The following is a 19198-nucleotide window of genomic DNA, read 5'->3' on the forward strand; positions in this document are numbered from 1 at the left end:
TCCAGCATCACGGCTATCAAAGAGTCCCTCCAGTTACCCTCTCTAGAAAAACGACGACTGTTAGCGCTGCTTTCCCACTTCCACAGATTGTATCATACCCCATCATCCTTTACAGAATCCCATGTCAAACCTCCGCAAAGAAGTTTCCTCCGCTTCGGCCATCCCTTCAAATTGCGTCCCATATTTGCGCGTACGAATCTCCATCGATAATCACCGCTCTTTCTTGCTATTTATCACTGGAACAAGCTTCCAAATGAAATTGCTTCTATACATGATCATGACTCGTTTGTAATTCATTTGAAGCTAAGTTTAAATACGCATGTCGAGTAAAAACAGAATTTTGTGCCTTTGACGCATTGTAAGTGCATTTACATGCTTTGTACCGAGTGTATTTTTTTCCTATCATGTACGCATTTCTTTCTTTTTATTTCTTCTTTTTTACTTTCTTGTTGTATTCGGTGATCTATACTACGGTCTTCTGTATTGCCTTCCCACCCAAATTGTGCTTGAAATATCTTGTTGTTAGCCCCCCCCCCCATGTAATGCCCGTAAGGGCCTTTAGGGTATCTGAATTATATATATATATATATATATATATATATATATATATATATATATATATATATATATATATATATATATAAAGGTAGAAGAGGCAAAGTTGGCCGTTCATGGACAGGGAAATGAACACATGTGCATATGTGTTCATTTCCCTATCTATAAACGGCCAACTTGGCAAACTCCTTTGCATTTACGTGACTAGCTGCCGCGACGAGGCGTGCGATCGAGAGGGAGCGTGCTGCGCTGAACCCTGGGATGGACCGGGGAGATTCTTCCACGGTTGCTGGTTTCCCACCGACCGCCTTTTTGAAGCGGACTCTGCCTACGCGGGAGCTGCGTTCCGCGCAACGCCTGCTGTCGACGCCGCCCGATTTCGCCGCCTACGTCGATACAGCTCACACGCCGACATGGAATATCAAGTCGCAGACACCTCCATCAGCCCTGCCGAGCTTGAAGCTGATTCACGCTGGGTCCGTGCCGTGAAAGCACACCGGGCAGCCGCGGCCCACCAGCCCATCGTCTCGCCGCCGCCTGCCTCGCCACCATCCAAGACTGCCTGCACTACCACTCTCCGTCGTCACGCTCCCCTACCTCGCCTCCCAGCGGAGGACTTCAAGATCGTCTACAGACCGGGAGGAGGGCTTGACCTCCGCACAACCACTAACGGAGCCCTGCTCCAAATCCTTTGCACTCGTGCGACCATCGACTACGCCACCGCACGCATCGCCGACCGTGTACGGATGAATCCGTACAACAACTCCCCTACTGTCAGCACCCTATCTGAGCCGCGCGCTCGCCTCTACCTCCGGGTCTCGGAACTCCGCCTGGGTGCCATATCTTACCCCCTGCGTGCCTACATGGCCGCACCCGACAACGCCCTCCGTGGCATCATACACAACGCAGTGGACTCCCAAACCCAGGACGAGATCGTCCAAGGCCTCCAGTCAATGAATGTGAACACCCCCTACGCCATCGCTGACGCACGCCAGATGGGGCGCTCCCAGTCCAGCCTCATCACCTTCGTCGGCGCTTCTACTCTTCTCTTCACCATCGTCTTCAACTGCGGGGTCTACCGCTGCCACCCGTTCCGCCCGAGAGCCGAGGCCTGTACGAACTGCTGGGCTCCTGGCCACCGAGCGGATGTCTGCATCAAGCCAAAGTCCGCCCTCTGTCACCGCTGCGGCCAGGCCCACAAGCCAGTCGAGCCCCCGACCTGCGTCCCCTGCTGCATCCTGTGCAAGGGAGCCCACGTCAAGGGCTCGCGCCCGTGCGGGCTCCGGTTCGAGCGGAACGCCCGTCATCGCCCCCGGCCACCTCCAAGCATCAGCCTCCCCCACCAGCGCCACCCACCGTGCCCATCCTCAAGACCTCCCGGCCTTCCCGCCCCCGCCGCCACTCTATCTCCCGTGGTGCCCAGTCTGCCAGCCGCCACCGCTCCGTCTCCTTCCCGCCTCTGCCTAGGTCCGAGGCGTCCACCGCCCCCGCCACCACCACCACATCACCGGTAAGCTGGAAACCGCAGCCTCACACGTCAAACACCCAAACCGCGGCCCTCGAGGCCAGTATCGCTGCCCAGCAGCTCGAAATTCAGGAGCTGTCGCGCCAGCTGCAGGCCACGCTAGTGCGTCTGTCCTCCACCGCTCCTCCGAAGGAAAAACTTGCGTTCGGTTTGAAATTTCAGACCTTTCCGCGGCGCATAGCGATGTAATACTTTGCAGACACGATTGTTATCGCTCACTGTATGCTCTTCGCCTGTCAGCTCAATATGGCCAGACCTGGCGAGGGGCCCTTTAAGTCCTGCAAGTGTCTTGCAAGAATGGGTGCCTGAACATCAACAGTGTCGCTCATCGTAGACATGCCAATGCCATTTGCAATAAGTTCATAAACAAATAGATTGCACAAAGCAAACGAACATGCGCGCGAAGACGCGCCCAGCAAACACTCGTCGCAAGCCAACGGGAAAAAAAAAATGCCACCGCGCACGTGACGTGTGACGTCGCTGACGGTGGCGGCGCAGAAGCCCTGCCCTAGACGGGAAAACCACCTCTCCCGCTCTTCCCACTCAACCGGCTCGCCATTAGGAGGCCATACGCAGGCTTCGCGGTGCTAGCTGGCGCCGAGTGTTCAGGGAAGCGCGAAAAAGGAGACCGGCTGCAGTACACACCTCATACTGTCAACATATTAATTCAATGCCGACGCATTAAGCGCGAGACAAATGGTGCGATTTTGCGTGCAATCCGTCGTACGACCATTCGCATCGGCAGCCGCACTCAACAGGTTCTGCCGCATGCGGCGTCGAATCACACGCCGGCATTCGACCAACTTGCTGGATGTAGCGATGTAGCCGCAAGCCCGCCGCATTGGTCGGATGGCCGCAGTAGCGTGCCTCCATGCCAGCGCCGCTGGGCATCGAGGCACCCAAGGCCGCAGCCGATACAGCGCCGGTAGCGTGTACATCATGGCCACGTGGTAGACCCGGTGGGGAGGAGCCGGAGTGCGAGCGCCTCGCCGCTCCGATCGTCCCGGTGTTTTTTGTTCCTACCTGATCGAGACGCTGGCCTTTCGCCCTGACCGCGGCGCAGAGTCATCGTGAGATGGATTCTGCCGAATGTTTGTGCTTTTAGTGCGAGAGCATTACTTGGCTCATTGTGCGACACCGCCGTCATCAAAAAATCGCGGCAGGAAAACGGTGCACAAATTATGTCATCTTCATCAAATAAAAAAAGTCGCAGTTTCGCCTGATAGGCAAAGCATCGATTGTAATAACAAATCAGTAGACAGCTATGCGAAGTAATGATAGTGGCTTTATCGGCCGTATAAACTTGTAAACATTGGCTGACTAACTAAATTAACAAGCATGGTGTCACGCGCGCACAAGCAAACATGAACACATCTTACTGAATGACCGCGGAATTGACCTTCGTGCTGCCTCTCGCTTCAACGCGAACTAAGCGGCGAAAACACAGCGCACACGAAGCTATCAGCATTCAGCGCACTGACCCAATCGCAGATCGCTTTCAATATAGCAACCCGCGCGACCGCGCTATACGCAACAGCCGCCGCAGTAGAACGCCTCCCCCCTCCCCGCCAGTGCAACTCCCATGCAGCATACGGCGCACGGCGACGATGTTATCGCCCTTGGGCTTTATACGGAATATCACGGCGACGACGATGCAGAAAAAGTGCGCCTGGAGTTTCCATATAATTGCTATCGGAATAAAATGTGGCCACGGTGAGGACTGTGTTCTCTGTTCCACTGACACTGCTATCGCTCTGTATAGCCGAGCGCGCAAACCACTGCGCCACCGTTGCTTTCTCTTTCTTTCTTTCCAGATTGTACAGCACAATCACAGAAAAGGATACATTCGATGGAACAGTCTCAAGGAACTGGCTTTGCGTGATACCATTAGTATTCGCGCATGTTTAACAATGTTTCAACTCTTGGAAGACATTCAGGCTCTGGGGTTTGAAACTGGTACACGGCTATAATTCGACTGATGCTTTCCTTGAAATATTGCCTTTTTGGCTTCGCGTCTATGTCAGCGTTCCGAACTGCCATCCTAGATCACCAAATGCTGTGGAGGCCCAAGAGCATAATGAGGTCAAATGGAATACAATCCGCATTTTCAACTGGCAAAAGTATTATGCCGAAAGCGTCCACAGGTATAGCTAGGTCTTTCTTGAGAGTACGTTGCAAGATGTCCCAGAAGAAAAATGCTTCACAACAACCTAGAAATACATGCTCGATCGTTTCTGGTTTTTGACAAATGAAACAGTGAGTCCCCCAAGGCACAAAAAATCCTTTTTCTTCTAGATACGTATTTGTATGCAATTTGAAGAAAAATGTTTTAACCCCTCCTGGTACATTCATGATTTTAACTCGTTTAAGAACATTTGCTCATGGTCCGGCACAATAGTCCGATCTATACAAAGGAACGGGTAAGACAATATCACATAGATCTTTATATAGTTTTTTTCCACGACACAGTCCAAAGGTAATCCAAGGAAAGACGAGTCTGTAGGAAAATACACGACAGGTATCCTATTAGGTATCCACTAGGTATCCTATTAGGTATCCACCGAGGCCTCCTGGATACCTTCCGAAGCGACTACTAAATTTGGCAATGCTCTTCTCAGACTAACTTGACAAACAGCCCGCAGAAACGGGTCTGATACATCACTAAAAAACATGAATCTGTTAACTAGCTGTCTTATGTAAAGGTGCGACAAATTCAATCCTCCTTAGCGCACACGACGAAATAGGTTGGTTCGCCGTGTGCGCACCCACGTATATCCCCAAATGAAAACGGCGAGAACTGTATGCAACTTTTGTACATTCACACGTGAACAATGAATTACTTGCATTATATACCATAGTTTGCCTATTAAAAACAGATTACACATTGTTGCTCTCGCAAAAACTGACCAGTGAAAGCACTTTAAGTCAGCCTTTTCGAGTACTTGACAACTTTCCGCCGCCACACAGGCTCACTATCTTTTTAATTTTCAAAAGGCACTCTCAAATAAGATGCTGGAGTCTTGTCCCATCTGATATTGCAGAAAATGCTTGTGGTCGTTGGCTAGTAACAGTGGCGTAGCCAGAGATTTCGTTAGGGGGGGGGGGGGGGGCGCTCACATTGTAGCTCGGTCTCCTCAAGAGGAAGCTCTAGCTCGGGTGCTCGTATCTAAATACATGTAGAAGGAGAATTCGTTTTTCTCGGCAACCAATGCACCAAATTTGACGAGGTTTGTTGCATTTAAAAGAAAAACTTAAATTATACTGACTGCTGTTTCGAATTTTTCATTTAGGTCGTCAATTGTTTATTAAAAATTCACCGAAATTGCAACTTTTCAGAAATCTAAATTATCAAGTTTAAAACTATGTAACTCAGCAATGAAAAATGATATCACAATTCTGTGAATTGCACCTCATAGTACATCTACAGCGGACAAAATTCTGTGTTACACGTGAATCTCAAGAAATTTAACATTATGGAAATACGGCTTTCGCAGAATCCTTGTACACAACGTAACCAATTCACGTAAGATACGAATTGACACACCAAATTTGTCCGCTTTGACTGTTATAATAGATGCCGTTTACTGAACAGCGACATGTGTGCTTGATGCAGAGCTATTAGTTTGTAAACGTCGTGCTTCTATTTTTTTTTTTTAACTTTCGAGTTTTTCAAAATATTTAAACCCTGTTCAGGCCCTAAATAGAAATTCCGCTTCCAACAGACACTAAAATTTAACTTTCTCTCTCAAATGCAACACATTAATTAAAAGCGATCCGGGGGTTATCACAGAAAAGCGTTTCTGCGTTTTACATGTATTTGAATAGACCGCGTTGGAGTTGGGCTCGAGCTAAAGCTTCCTCTTAAAGGGGCCCTGAACCACCCCTCGGGCTTGTTGAAATAACATAGTCCGCGGGTAGCATACGCTGTTGTGAACATCTCAGACAAGTTCTAGTGTCGCACGCGGTTCGTGGAGCTCGCAAGCGGAGCGCGAAGTCACCTTTTTCTCAAACGCTCTCGTTTCAAAAACCCCATGATCCTCGCTCTTTTCTGTGTGCTTTGTTTCGCCATAAAGCACACTCCAATACGCGGCTGCTATTGGTCGCTGCGCTCGGCTACACCGCGGCCGCCGTGAGGTGCCGCCACGATTCCAGTGGCTAAGCGCACTACGGCTCTCTGAGGACAGCCGCGTTTGGCTTACGTTTAGCACGGCATAGGCACCAAATCGGAAATTTGAACTGCGCGCCACGGTGACTTCTCCGCCGTAGCTTTCGCAGTGCAAGGCATCGGAGGAGGAAGGGGAGCACAGCTGAGGCCGCGTTTGGTTGCCGATAATTTCGCTTCTGCTGAACGCATTGAAGTACTTTTTGCGGCAAAGTGGTTCTGAAATAGCCTATCTTCACTTCAAATGTCTTTCCCCACTTCGATAAAGAGTGGTTCAGGGCCCCTTTAAACCATTTGTCTGGGGATCAAATAGATGAATAATAACTGCATTGTCATTGCTAAAGATGCTGCAAACGAATTCTTGAATGCTACGCACTGTCAAAACAAGTAAAATTCATAAAAGAATATACTTGTATGTGCCAAAAATTGTGCGCAATATAACCGATATCAATGCTTCCATGTTTTTTTTCTCTATTTAATAAGTAAATAAAATATCACACGACCTTTAGAACTATATCAGTTCGAAACCAGCAAGGCAGTCCACGCCGCTGATATGAAAAATGTAAAGGCCATGAAGTTAACAAGCTGAGGAGAAATATTGTAATGAAACTTTGTCATTCAAGAACCTTGTTTAGATTCCTGTACATATGCAGCGGCCAGTGAAAAATCTCTATGACGCTGTCATTTGTTCCAATGTATTACGCAGGAGCAGCTGTGAGCGGTCGTGTATCGTGAGTAATTGCACCGAAATTATAGCCGCATCAGAGAGCACGCCTAAAAGGCAGGAGTTCTGCAAAATAAAAGAGGGCGAGTCAAATGAAAGTCAGCCAATGCGAATATATAACAAACAGGGTACCTTGTTTAAAAGTAGTCTCCATGATCATTTAGACATTTGTCCCGATGTCTAACGAGTCCCGTGATTCCCGTCTCATTAAATTCCTTGGGTTGCTGCTTCAAAAAGTCTGCAACTGACTCTTTGATGTCATCGTCCGACGCGAATCTGGTTCGCTTGAGCTGTTTTTTCAAATGCTCCAAAAAGTGGAAGTCGCAGGGTGACAGGTCTGGGCTGTATGGCTGATGTTGCAGCGGTTCCCACTTGAACATTGCCAGTTGTGTATTAACTACATCAGCGACGTGGGGATGGCATTTTCGTGGGACAAGATGACCCCATTCGTCAATTTTCCACGTAGTTTGCTCTTGATTGTAACACGCAGCCGATCTGGCGTTTTACAATAACGAAACAAAGTCTCTCAAGATTTAGCAAATTCTATCAGTAATGGCCCCTGACGATCGGGAAAAAAAAAGTCAACACCACCATTCCGGCAGAAATGACGGCCTTTCCTTTTTTGGGGGTGGTGAATTCGAATGTTTCCACTGTAAGTTTTGCTGTCGTGTTTCAGGCTCGTAGAAGTGGCACCATGGTTTGTCCCCGATCATAATTGGGGACAGGAAGTCGTCACCCTTATTATGATACCGGATCAGATGAGTCAAGGCAGCGCTGAACTTCTCCGTCTTCTGGCGGTAGTTCAAAATCTTGGGCAACCATTGCGCACACAAGAGCGGATAACCGAGATGTTCATGAAGTATGCCGTGAACCGAACCGTGACTGATGTTCACACGCTCTGCCTGTTCATCGATGCTCATCCTCCGTTCCTGTCTCATCAGCTCATCAACCTTTGCAATTTTGTTAGGGTGATTCCACGATGGCTTTGGCCCTGCCTTGGATCGTCTTTGCAACTTCCACGTCCTTCTTTGAACCGTTTGCTCGAATGCTTCACAGTGGCCAATGAAAAGCAATGTTCAACGTACACGGCAGCCATACGGCAACTAATTTCTTTTTGGGAAATACTTTCAGCTGTCAAAAACCTCAGGGCACCACGCTGCTCAACTTCTAGAGCGTCCATTATGTCGCGCAACCATGTTCAACCCAGTGTATGAGAGCATTAAACAACCTTGATACTCGCACCTGCGCGTCACTATTGTAATAGAGAGACGCCTCTGTGTCACGTGCATGCCTCGCAGATAATGGACCGAACAATTATTGCGCGGGGTGGGTTGGCTCACTTTCATTTTACTCGCCTTCGTACATTAGATATGCGAATTAAGATGCAATGGAATATACAAATGCGAAGATACAGCTTGATAAAAGGCAAAAAAGTATCACTGGAAACCAAGTTCACTGCACGTATACAAAAAACCCCGCAACAAAATATTTAAATATACGTATAAATCTCCAATAAATCTACGTATCTAGAAAAAGTCACGGTATACAATGCGTCAAACAAGGCAAATAAACACGTTGCGCAATCAGAGATTCACAGAATCCTAGATCCCACCCCCATTCCATCCACTCCCCCCGATGTATCGCGCGCGACGGAAGGCGGCGCGCTTGCTCCCCGCTTTTCTCCTTTGCGCACACAAGACTGAGCCACTATCGTCGTCTCACCCATTCCAACCCCCCATCCCGCTCCCTACGCTTTCCCTAGCACAGCATGCGGCGCGCGGTCACGATGTTATCGCCCTTGGACTTTATACGAAACATGAGGCCGACGGCGACGGCAGGAATGCGCCTGGAGTGTCCATATAATTGCTATCGAAATACTATATTGTCATGTGGAGTGACGTATAATAAGACTATCCGGCAAGTGAAGCGTCCCGTGGCCCATTAATGTCTCCGAAAGAAGTAACAAAATCGAACTTTCACCATACGACAATTCGCTGCGCCACAACAATGTCTTTTTTTTTCTTTTGTGGGGCCGGCGCACCGAAATGAAAAAGCGCAAAGTATGTTGGCCACTATCGAATGCCTACTTTGGGCACCTAATGTAGCTACCGAAAGAATATCGAAGAAAACGTGAGACGCTTGGTCCACCGAGAACCATATGCATACTGCTCGGTATCCTACACTGGCGAGACAAGACTTTCCGGAGAGGTTGCGCTCAAGCGAATGCGGTGCAATTCGTCGAGTCCCCACAGTGATGGCGGCGAGCGACGATAGTTTCTTTTTCTCGTCTGCTAGCCAGAAAGTGCCCAAAGCTCTGCCAGGCGAAAATCCACTCGGCCAGAGAAAAGCGAACGCGCACCGAAGTGCGCCGCACGGTGGTCGGAACAACACGGGAGAAACGCATGCGCTCTGGCTGCCTCTGGGAGCCCGTGGGTAAGGTAGCGAGGACAAAAAAATTGAAGAGGCTCAATCTGTCGTCGCGAATAAAAGTCAAAGTAGAAGAAATAATTAAGAACGTAGTTACCATCGCTGGCTTTAGTGTCTTGACATGGATGTTTTGACGTAGGTGAAAAAAAATGTTGATATTTTTTTTATGTGACGTGACGGCACAAATGAACCACCACAACGCTTCGTCTCATCGGACCTCGCTGCGTGCTTTATCAAATTGTCGGCTAGGGTGTTGATTTGGCTTGTCTCGTTGTATGTTCCGATGAAAGACTTTAGAAAGTCAGCAGACCTGTGGCGTCAAATGCTTACAACAACATTAAACCCACAAAGTTCCGCATTTGAAAATCTAAAGCACAACTTTGTAAATGTCAATGCACCTTTCACATCAAGAGTTTATGAGATTTTACCCATAAAATTTCGGAATTGACATTCGTGTGCCCCATGGATTCCGCGGCCTCCCCGCGATGCCGCGACGAGCCCGTTCGCCATCAAAACACCCATCATGAAACACCCACCCGCCCACCCATCATGAAACTTTGCTCGGATGGGGCTGCTTGCGTTATGTGACTCCCGGTGCATGGGCGCTGCCGCGAAATCCAGCCCCAGTTCGCAAGGTTCGCGCTGAAATGTCTTTTGGAGCGTGAAAAAGACATTCTAGAGAAAATTCAGAATGATTTCCGGCACCGCGGTTTGCTTGGGTGGGCGGTGCATGAACAGCACGAAAAAATTTCGGGGGGGGGGGGCTGAAGCCCCATAAGCCCCCCCCCCCCCCCCCCCTGGCTACGTCCCTGGCTAGTAACCGTGTCGAAATCCCAGGCACTTTCGTGATTATGATGATGATGCCTGCGGCTATATCCCTTTGGTTCGGGAGATCAACGGGCAATCCCGGATCGGGTCATAAATTGGAAAAGAAAAAGGAAAATATAAAATCTTCTAATACGCCTCTGCAGGCACATCTGCTGTGCACATCTGCTGCGGCACATCATTGAGCGCAACCCCAGTTGATTGTATTTGCACTGTCACTAACCTCACATAAATCTTTGACAACATTTACAGCATTAATGATACTTTCATGATCAGCACAAAATAATGCTATGTCGTCTGCATGTGCAAGCAGACGTACTTCTGCTGCATGGAGACGAAATCCTCGTATGTATTATGCTCAAACAAATATATTCAATATAAAAAAGCAATGGTGACAGAGGGCAACCCCGACGTACCGAGCGTTCCACCCGTGGTTCCACTTTTGTGCGCGCTCCAACCACCTTATTTACTTTAATGAAAACTCCGCAAATAAAACTTAGCCAAGAGATCGCCATAAGGCCGGTTTGTCGTCTTGCGTTGGTGAGACGGTCGAGACTGCATAAGCAGCAAGATTACACTCGGAAAATAATGCAGCTGCACTAAACTCAGCAACAAACCGCAACACTAAACCATAGACTAAACTCAGCGACAGGTAATGCTCCCGCATTTCATACTATTTTTTCTTGTTTTGATGTTATATATATATATATATATATATATCCATGTTTCCGGAAAACTGCTTTCGGCTCTCTCCAGCATTTGAACTATGTGAGCAGTCGGGTGCAGCAGCCGGCCTTGTGTCTTGAGGTTTACAAGAGCAGCCGCCGATCGCGCGTCGTCTGCTCGAGCAGAAGACGCGTTTTTTTCGTGTCGGAAATGACGGCATTTTGACAGTAAGCGGCATGAAACCTTCCATCTACTCAGAATTAGGCGTCTAAATAACGAAAAATGGCATTTCTTTAGGAATTGGTGTTTCAATGCTGACTGAGGTCGTAAATTATCCACGCTTGCGCCAGAAGAATTGGCGGAGAGCAAGGCCCCCTGAACACGTGCTGCCCTAGCGGCGGCGCGCACTTCCGGTCACACGAAGTGGCCGCTCTCTCGCCCCAGCGCGGGTGCGCCGTCGGAGCTAGTGTTCCTGTATACGCTCCCGCAGGGAGCATATACAGGAACACTAGTCGGAGCTAAGGTAGTGAGGGACTTTAGTCGGAGCACCTGTCTTCTTCCATCATGTGTGTGTGTGTGTGTGTTTGCGTGCGTGCGTGCGTGTGTGTGTGTGTGTGTGTGTGTGTGTGTGTGTGTGGTGAACAGACATGACTTCCCCACCGTTTTGACCTTTTCTTGCACAATACTGGCAACCAATAACATTTTACATCCAGCCCAATCCAATCTGAAGCCAAATGTAGTCGATGGCGACTTCAGAGATTTCACTGTATGGGTATTATCGACATCACGGGTGTGGGGGGCGTGCTGGTTAAGGGGATACTTTCGGCTGCTGTTTCTGTGTGTGCGCGTTCAAGACAGCAAGCTTAAATGCCACAATGTACGAGGCCTACACTGCGATCCCGCTAATCAAGAAGATGCCATTGAAGGTTGAGTCCGTGGCTGCGCACGGAGACAAGCTGTATTTGGGTACGAAGGACGGCAACCTACTTGTTTACACCGTTGTTGAGAAAGATAGCGCCGACGGTCCGAAGTTCTTTGTCCATCTTGGGTTTTCCAACAAAGTTTTTGCCAAGAAGCCGATCACCCAACTGTGCGTCATTCCCGAGCTGAACTTGCTCATCAGCTTGTCTGATGGCTCCTTGAGTGTGCATCATCTCAGCCTCGAGCCTAACACGCCACCGATCGACTGCCCAGCTTTGGCCAAGTGTAAGGGATGCACATTGTTTGCTGTCAATGTACAGGAGAAGACTACGCTTACAGGCGAAGTGAAAATAACTCTCATGTTGTGCGCGGCTGTGAAGCGGAAGCTTGAACTATTCTACTGGAAAAACAATACTTTCTGCGAGCATCCGCAAGGCTTGTGCGTCCCTGACACTCCGCGATCTATTGTATGGTGTGGCGACGAATCTCTTCTCGTTGGGTTTAGATCCGAATACAATATCCTACAGTTGTCTGGCGAGACAAAGCAACTTTTTCCTACGGGAAAGCAGCCGGAACCGCTCTGCTTGAAGCTGAAAGAAAATAGCTTCGCTCTCAGTAGAGACGACATGACTATTTTCGTAAATCGCGATGGCCTGCCAACGCACAAATACGCAGTCACCTGGTCAGAGGCGCCGATCTCTCTCTGTTACGACTACCCGTACCTCTTAAGCGCACAGTCGTTCGGTGTAGAGGTGAGGACAGTGGAACCGCGTGCCCTAATTCAGAAGGTGAATTTTCTGAAGCCGAGACTTCTCCTGCCATGCAAGAAGGGCCAGCTGTACGTTTTGGCACCAAGTGGTGCAGTGTGGTGCATTCTGCGGACTCCCGTGCAGGACCAAATTCCCCAAGTTCTCAAGGACAAGTGCTTTGAGCTGGCCTTGAAGCTAGCTGATCTGTCAGACCAGAGTGAGGAGGAACGCAATGCAAGCAAACGTCACATCCAGAACTTGCATGCTTTCGACCTTTTCTGCAAGAAGAAATTCGAAGAGTCCCTGAACATCTTTATGGATCTTGAGACAGATCCATCACATGTCATAGGCCTTTTCCCAGATCTTTTGCCCGAGGACTATCGTAATTCCATCTCATACCCTGATAAGGTGCCTGATCTCAGAGATGCTGATCTAGAGGCTGGGCTTTATGCACTTGTAGACTACTTGGTTCAAGTCAGGTGCAAGCTGCTTTCAGACAACCAGCATGAGCCTGCACTTACTGGCATAGTGCAAGGGAGCAAGACCGTAAAGAGCAAGAAGCAACTTCTACAGATTATTGACACCACAATGCTGAAGTGCTACCTTGAGACCAACGTGGCACTAGTAGCCTCATTGCTGCGTCTCCCAGACAACTTCTATCATCTGGATGAGTGTGAACGTGCTCTCAAGAAACATCAAAAACTTAGCGAGTTGATCATACTGTACCAGCAAAAAAACCAACATGAAAAGGCACTTGATTTGCTCATGAGAGAGGCACACAAGGCAGACTCGCCTCTTAAAGGCCATGAAAGGACTGTTGGCTACCTCCAGCACCTAGGCAGAAAGCACATGGAGCTCATACTGCGTTACTCATTATGGGTTCTTGAAGAGCATCCAGAAGAAGGTCTCAAGATTTTTGTTGAAGACCAACAAGAGAAAGAAGGTGAAGCCTTACCCAGAGACGTAGTGCTCGACTTCCTGTCTAAAAAGGCACCTCACCTAGTTATACCTTACCTTAAACATGTCATCCACAAATGGAATGACCAGACTGAAATGTTCCACAACACACTCATTCACAAGTACATTGAATCTGTGCGGTCTCTCCTTTCTCAGCAGCATTCCCCAGTTGGCCCTGGTGAGCCTGGTCTGGTGGGGGAACTGCGCAAAGACTTGGTTGATTTTTTGGAGACCTCTGACAGGTACACAGCTGAGAACTTCCCCACACACTTGTTGAGTGATGGGTTGTTTGAAGAGGCAGCTGTGGTAATGGGCAAGCTAGGACGACACAGTGAAGCTCTTGAGGTCTACATCTATGTACTAAGTGACCCGTCCAAGGCAGAGCAGTATTGCGCATCACAGTACAACCGTAACCCAGAGCGCAATCGAGATGTATTCCTCATCCTGCTTCAAATGTATTTGCAACCTCCTGACGAAGGCTCCAGGGTGCTGGATCTGTGTAGACGTACTGCAGCCAACATTGCAGGGCTGCCATCCCCCCTGCCGATTCCCAAAGGTTGCCGTGAACAAAACTTGAAAGGTGCACTAAAAATCTTAATGGATCACGTGAAGGAAATTGACCCATTGCGCGCCCTCCAAATGTTGCCTGGGGATGTGCTAGTTGAAGATGTTCGAGGTTTTCTCCGAGAGGTCTTAGACAGATGCACGAAAGAGTTGCATGCTGCTGGTCTACAGAGATCACTACTATTTGCAGAGCACTTGCAAGTGAAAGAGCGTTGTGTGCGTGTCAAGTCACTAAAGATAACACTAACGGAGCTTGATGTATGTTGTGTATGTCAGAAGAGAATAGGGAGCAGTGCCTTTGCCAGGTATCCAGATGGTGCAGTAGTTCATTACTCTTGCAGGGAAGGCTATGAGTCGAGGTTGGCATCTTGAGGCAATGCCTTGGCTATTAATCATAGTTGCTCCTAAACTAAATCTGCGGCATGTGGTAGTGCCCTGTGCATACAATCTGTGTAGGTGGTTGAGCACTAGAAAGTGTTGTGGTGCTTGTGCGGACTCGTAATGTGTGTAAAAGTGTGGGAGTGAATGTTTCTGTGATATTTCATGCCTTCTCTGTAACCTTGTGCAAATGTGCCAGTGTGGGCCTTGCTACATTTTTATGCTCTATGTAAAACTGATGTATCTGGGACTAAAAGGTGCTCAGTGTGAACTGCTGTAAAGGCACCAAGGCTCCTGTATGTATTTTAGTTTATAATTTAGTAAAACGAAGCAAGTTTGCAGTGGTTGGTTTTGTTTTCTGAGCAGTAGCCTGACTCAAATGAAATTAAGCTGAGGCACCTTGGTAATACAAAAGCAGACATATGTGCTCATGCATTGTCTGTCATTTGTGGTTAGGACTGATTTGAAAATACTTTTTCAGCCAGCCTGAGTGGCAGTGTAATAGTGATCCCGTAATGAAAATAATTTTTATTGCAGAGTATCCTGCTAATGCTTGTCAAGTCTTTGCATGTTAGTACAGACCACAACAAAGTTGTGCTCTGCAAGTGTGACTGACATGACAAAATTATGGACCCTGGCATACACATCTGCTTCATGTTGGTTTCAAAGCTTGAAAAACATCAAGCAGATGTTGCACACAGTCCATGTGATGGCAAGCTATTCTGACATGAAATAGTGTTTAGTGACTTCATTAGCCTATATTAAAAAAATCATGAATATCTTTTGTTATATGAAACACTTGCCAGGTGTCTTATTATGTAATTTTCTTCCCTTTGATTCTGTTCATTTATATCACTGGGGGTGTGTGAATATTCGAAAAAAGTTGAATATTTGCTCTTCCAATCGAATAGTCTCTATATGTAAATACTAATACTTTTCGAGTAGTTTTCAAATATTTCAAATTGCTAACTTACTAAAGTCGGGCATAAAATTGAAGCAAATCTGCGACAAATTTAATCCCGGCTGCCATAGTAGATATAAAAGTCGATGTTGTGGAGCACACTACGTTGCTCAGAGAGTCACGTCTTTTCTGGCTAAACCACCATCATGTGCACTCACCAATGAGTCTTGAGTATGTGAATAAACTGCTTATTTGTTCCTAATCCTCCATGCTTTTAATAAACACTTCATAATGTGCAATGATATGTACAATGTAATGATAGAAACTTGCTGACATGAACATGATGTGAAAATCATTCTATCTTAATGCTGCAAATGGCTGCTCATTATTTGAAACATATTCAATTCGCTTTGCTTCCGTCAGTATTTCATTTGTGTTCAATTCGGTGTCAAAAATTACTATTCCCACACCCCTAGTTATCACAGTGAGTGGCCGACACTGCTGATAGTGGAGGCTTGGTGTCATGCCAACTAATGACAAATGGCAAAAAGAATGGGATGATGAAAACAATCATTACATAATATAGCCCCTTGCTTTGTGCTGCTGGCTTGAAAAGCCTGACAGCTAGTAAAGTCCTGGTAGAGGACTCATGGTAAAGGTGTCATTTTTATTCAATTCATATTTCCTTCACAGTTGAATGTACCTATACACTAAACCACCCAACCACAAAGTTACCACCGTCACAGTTAACGATAGTACTGCCAGTGGTAGTGCCATTTTTGAAAAAAAAAAATGGTTTGGTGCAATTTGAGTGCTCAAAACCCTCTTCACATTATTTACCAGATAGTCTGGTGTCGCAGTCCACTGAAGAAGCTTTAACAGTGCTGCAGTGATAATAAATGTTCGAATTGTGCATACTAGCTTCTTACGTAGATGTCTTTGCTTAATTAATAATGGTAAATAGTGGAAAAGTATGTGTTTGCCAATATTTGTGTCACCTTAAGCAGCCAATGATCATATTAATCTGGACCCCTACATCGTGGCAACCCTCATGGCCTTTTAGTACAGTGTCTGGACATAAATGTGCGAATTACTTGCTCATATATAAGAATACTGAGCAGAGTCCTGAAAGTAGTGTTTTCTTGAATGGTGTTTGAGTGTTGCCATTTGAAACTGAAGTAGAGGACATGAAAGATTACAAGCAACAGTGGTTCTTAATGCAACATACTTCTATAGACTGTTTTGGCATAAGTGGGAGCTTGTCTGGTACTTCATTACTAAAATTGTCAACTAGGCAGGGTTTTTTCGCGTCCCTAGTGCATTGCTCTCATGGAGATTTTACTAAATGGAAATCGTTGGCAGTCACAGTTGGACCAATTGCGGGTGCTACATGTTTTTTATGGATCTTACAGAGTTGTAAATACAAGTATTCTGTTGCATGATCAATCTTCTGCTGTGCATTAAAAGGCACACCAAAGAAAAAGTAAGTTGAGCTGCTATAATAACTTACCCTTCTGCAATACCAAAAAAGCCACTCGGACCATGACAAGAGGCTTGGGAAAGCAGAAACAAAAGCCTAGTGGTGTTTGCTGCCTTGACATTCCCACATCAATGCACCGTGCTGGTGTCGACTCAGGTTTAGTCAATCTTTTTATCGGTAAAAATAGACTATATTGCATTCTAAAGGAGCTAGTGAACTGGGCAAGAACCTTTTCTTTGCCACAACGACCCAAATGTGAGAAAACGCATTGAAATCCGTAATGACACGGATATTGGCGCTCAGGTTTCAGCATGGAATTCAGAAAATGGAAGTTGGAGCTTTATTAATCAACCTATTACTGTAAAATTAATGAAGTTTTGAAAGAATACTTTATTAGTGTAAATTGAGTTATTGTTTCTCTTTAGTGTCCATCTAGAGTCAAAATTTAAACAATTTTCCAATAAAATGTGTGGGAACTGCACATTATAAACCAAGCATGCAGCTCCCCCTTCACTATGCACCAAGCTCACTTTGCAGGGGGACAAAGAAGAGTAAAGCAGGCACATGTCAGCCTGGCTGATGGATGTATTTCATTACATAATCCTTTTAAGTGCTATGTAAATTGTATTAACTACATGTGATCTGAGAAAAAGAATAACCATGTAATAATGTAGCTGAAAACACTTTTGCCTTAATATACTGCATGCTTCACTTCAGGTTAGGGTCAGCTTCATTTCTTTCCCCTAGTTTGATTAATGATCTCGGGAAAGATTCTTGAAAATTTATTTGCCACAACTAAAAGGATTAAATAATGGTCACCAGTGATTCATTAATGATGACATGAAACTTTCTATAGGAACTGTGCAATAAATGAAATCATGCGACTTGGTAACTGTTAGCCTTGTGAATTCTGTTATATCTGCAATCTGTCACAAGTTTTCAGGACAACAGGCCATTGACCATACTAGACATCAAGCTGTGTGGTGGCACTTTGATTACTGGCACATGCCTTATCAAGTAATATAAAGGCATATAGATCTGTAGGTGCCTCCATATGTATACGTACAAAGTAAACCAGTGCTGGCAAGCATAGCATGTCTTTGTAAGGTACGCTCAGTAGCACATTAGCCTGGGAACTTTTGGGACAGATAATACATGGGCAAATACAACAGCCACCTTGTAAGGTTGGGAATCAAAGTATTTCAGTGCTTTCAGTTGCAATATCAAACTGACTAAACTTAGCACACCTACTGGCACGGATGTTTTCTTTGCTATTGCAGACCATCACTCTGTACATAAATATTCCTGTTCCAAAATAAAAGTTGGGTTTACCTGCTGTGCATGATAGACATGAACATTTTGATTAAGCTGAAGAAACAAAAATCGGAGTAATGCCAACAAGCTACTCCATGTAGCTTTTGTGTCGGTGTGTGTGGCTGTGAACGCAACTAGCGGACCTTCCATTAAATATTCCATCGAGTATTGTCTAAAGTACTAAAAGACCAAAGGACTCTATGCGTCTCTGCTATTATTTTCATTGTGCACCAGAAGTTTGAAAAGCTGTGGACTATGTCTGTATGTTGTTTTTATAGACTTATACGGGTGTGCAAGCTTCTTTTGCAAATCTAACTTGAGCACTTCGGGCTGTTCAAAACCAAAGACTATTTGCACGTGCGTTTAAATACATAACTAGCTCAGATTATTATTCAAAGCAAAGCATGCTGCCTCATTTTTGCAATTTCACCAAAGCCTTGCCTTGTGTTTATGTATGGAGTGCAAATTTTAGGAGACTTCATCAAATAAAGCCGAAAATGCTGTTTGTTGAAAATGCGGTGTGCATTTACAGTGAACGCTCATTATGACGAACTCGGTTATGGCGAATTCTCGCATATAACGAACATGGGAACATCATAGACTCAATGCAAAAAAAAAATCTGTTTAGGATGAACCACCTCAGATGTGCTCTTCGGTTAAGAAACATTCGGAGTGACTGCTACAGATCCTGCAGGCAGTTACGTACCGAGGATTTTTTTTGGGGGGGGGGGCCCAACCCAAGGTAGCTATTCTATGCAAACGAGGAGAGGTACCTTTATTAGTACAAAGGCGAATAATGCCCACCATTCGCCATAAAAACACGTAAACCCACAAAAGAGAAATGAAATGAGGTGTATTTTACAGGTACACCTGTGCGGTACGCCTCTCCTTTACTTGGCAAACAAAGATTTTTGTTGGTAGAAAATGAGGATGGGGGGATGCTTTTGGACTTAGTTATGCTAATGGGCCTCCACTGTTTATGGCGGGCTCGAATGGCCGGTTTCTTTCGTGAGCCTGACAGCTGGCCTGCGCGGCTGCTCTTCTGGGAAG

The 19198-nt window shown here is 46.4% G+C and overlaps 1 protein-coding gene across 1 annotated transcript; it reads left to right on the forward strand.

The window, feature by feature from the left end:
• The first annotated feature begins 11635 nt into the window (after window positions 1-11635).
• Vps39 (vacuolar protein sorting 39) lies at window positions 11636-18183 on the forward strand. The gene has a single exon (XM_075693848.1). It carries the CDS (start codon window positions 11760-11762, stop codon window positions 14445-14447), a length of 2688 nt encoding a protein of 895 aa, XP_075549963.1. The 5' UTR covers window positions 11636-11759; the 3' UTR covers window positions 14448-18183.
• Window positions 18184-19198: the final 1015 nt, after the last annotated feature.

Source organism: Dermacentor variabilis, chromosome 1, assembly GCF_050947875.1.
Source record: "Dermacentor variabilis isolate Ectoservices chromosome 1, ASM5094787v1, whole genome shotgun sequence".
Classification (NCBI taxonomy): Eukaryota; Metazoa; Arthropoda; class Arachnida; order Ixodida; family Ixodidae; genus Dermacentor; species Dermacentor variabilis.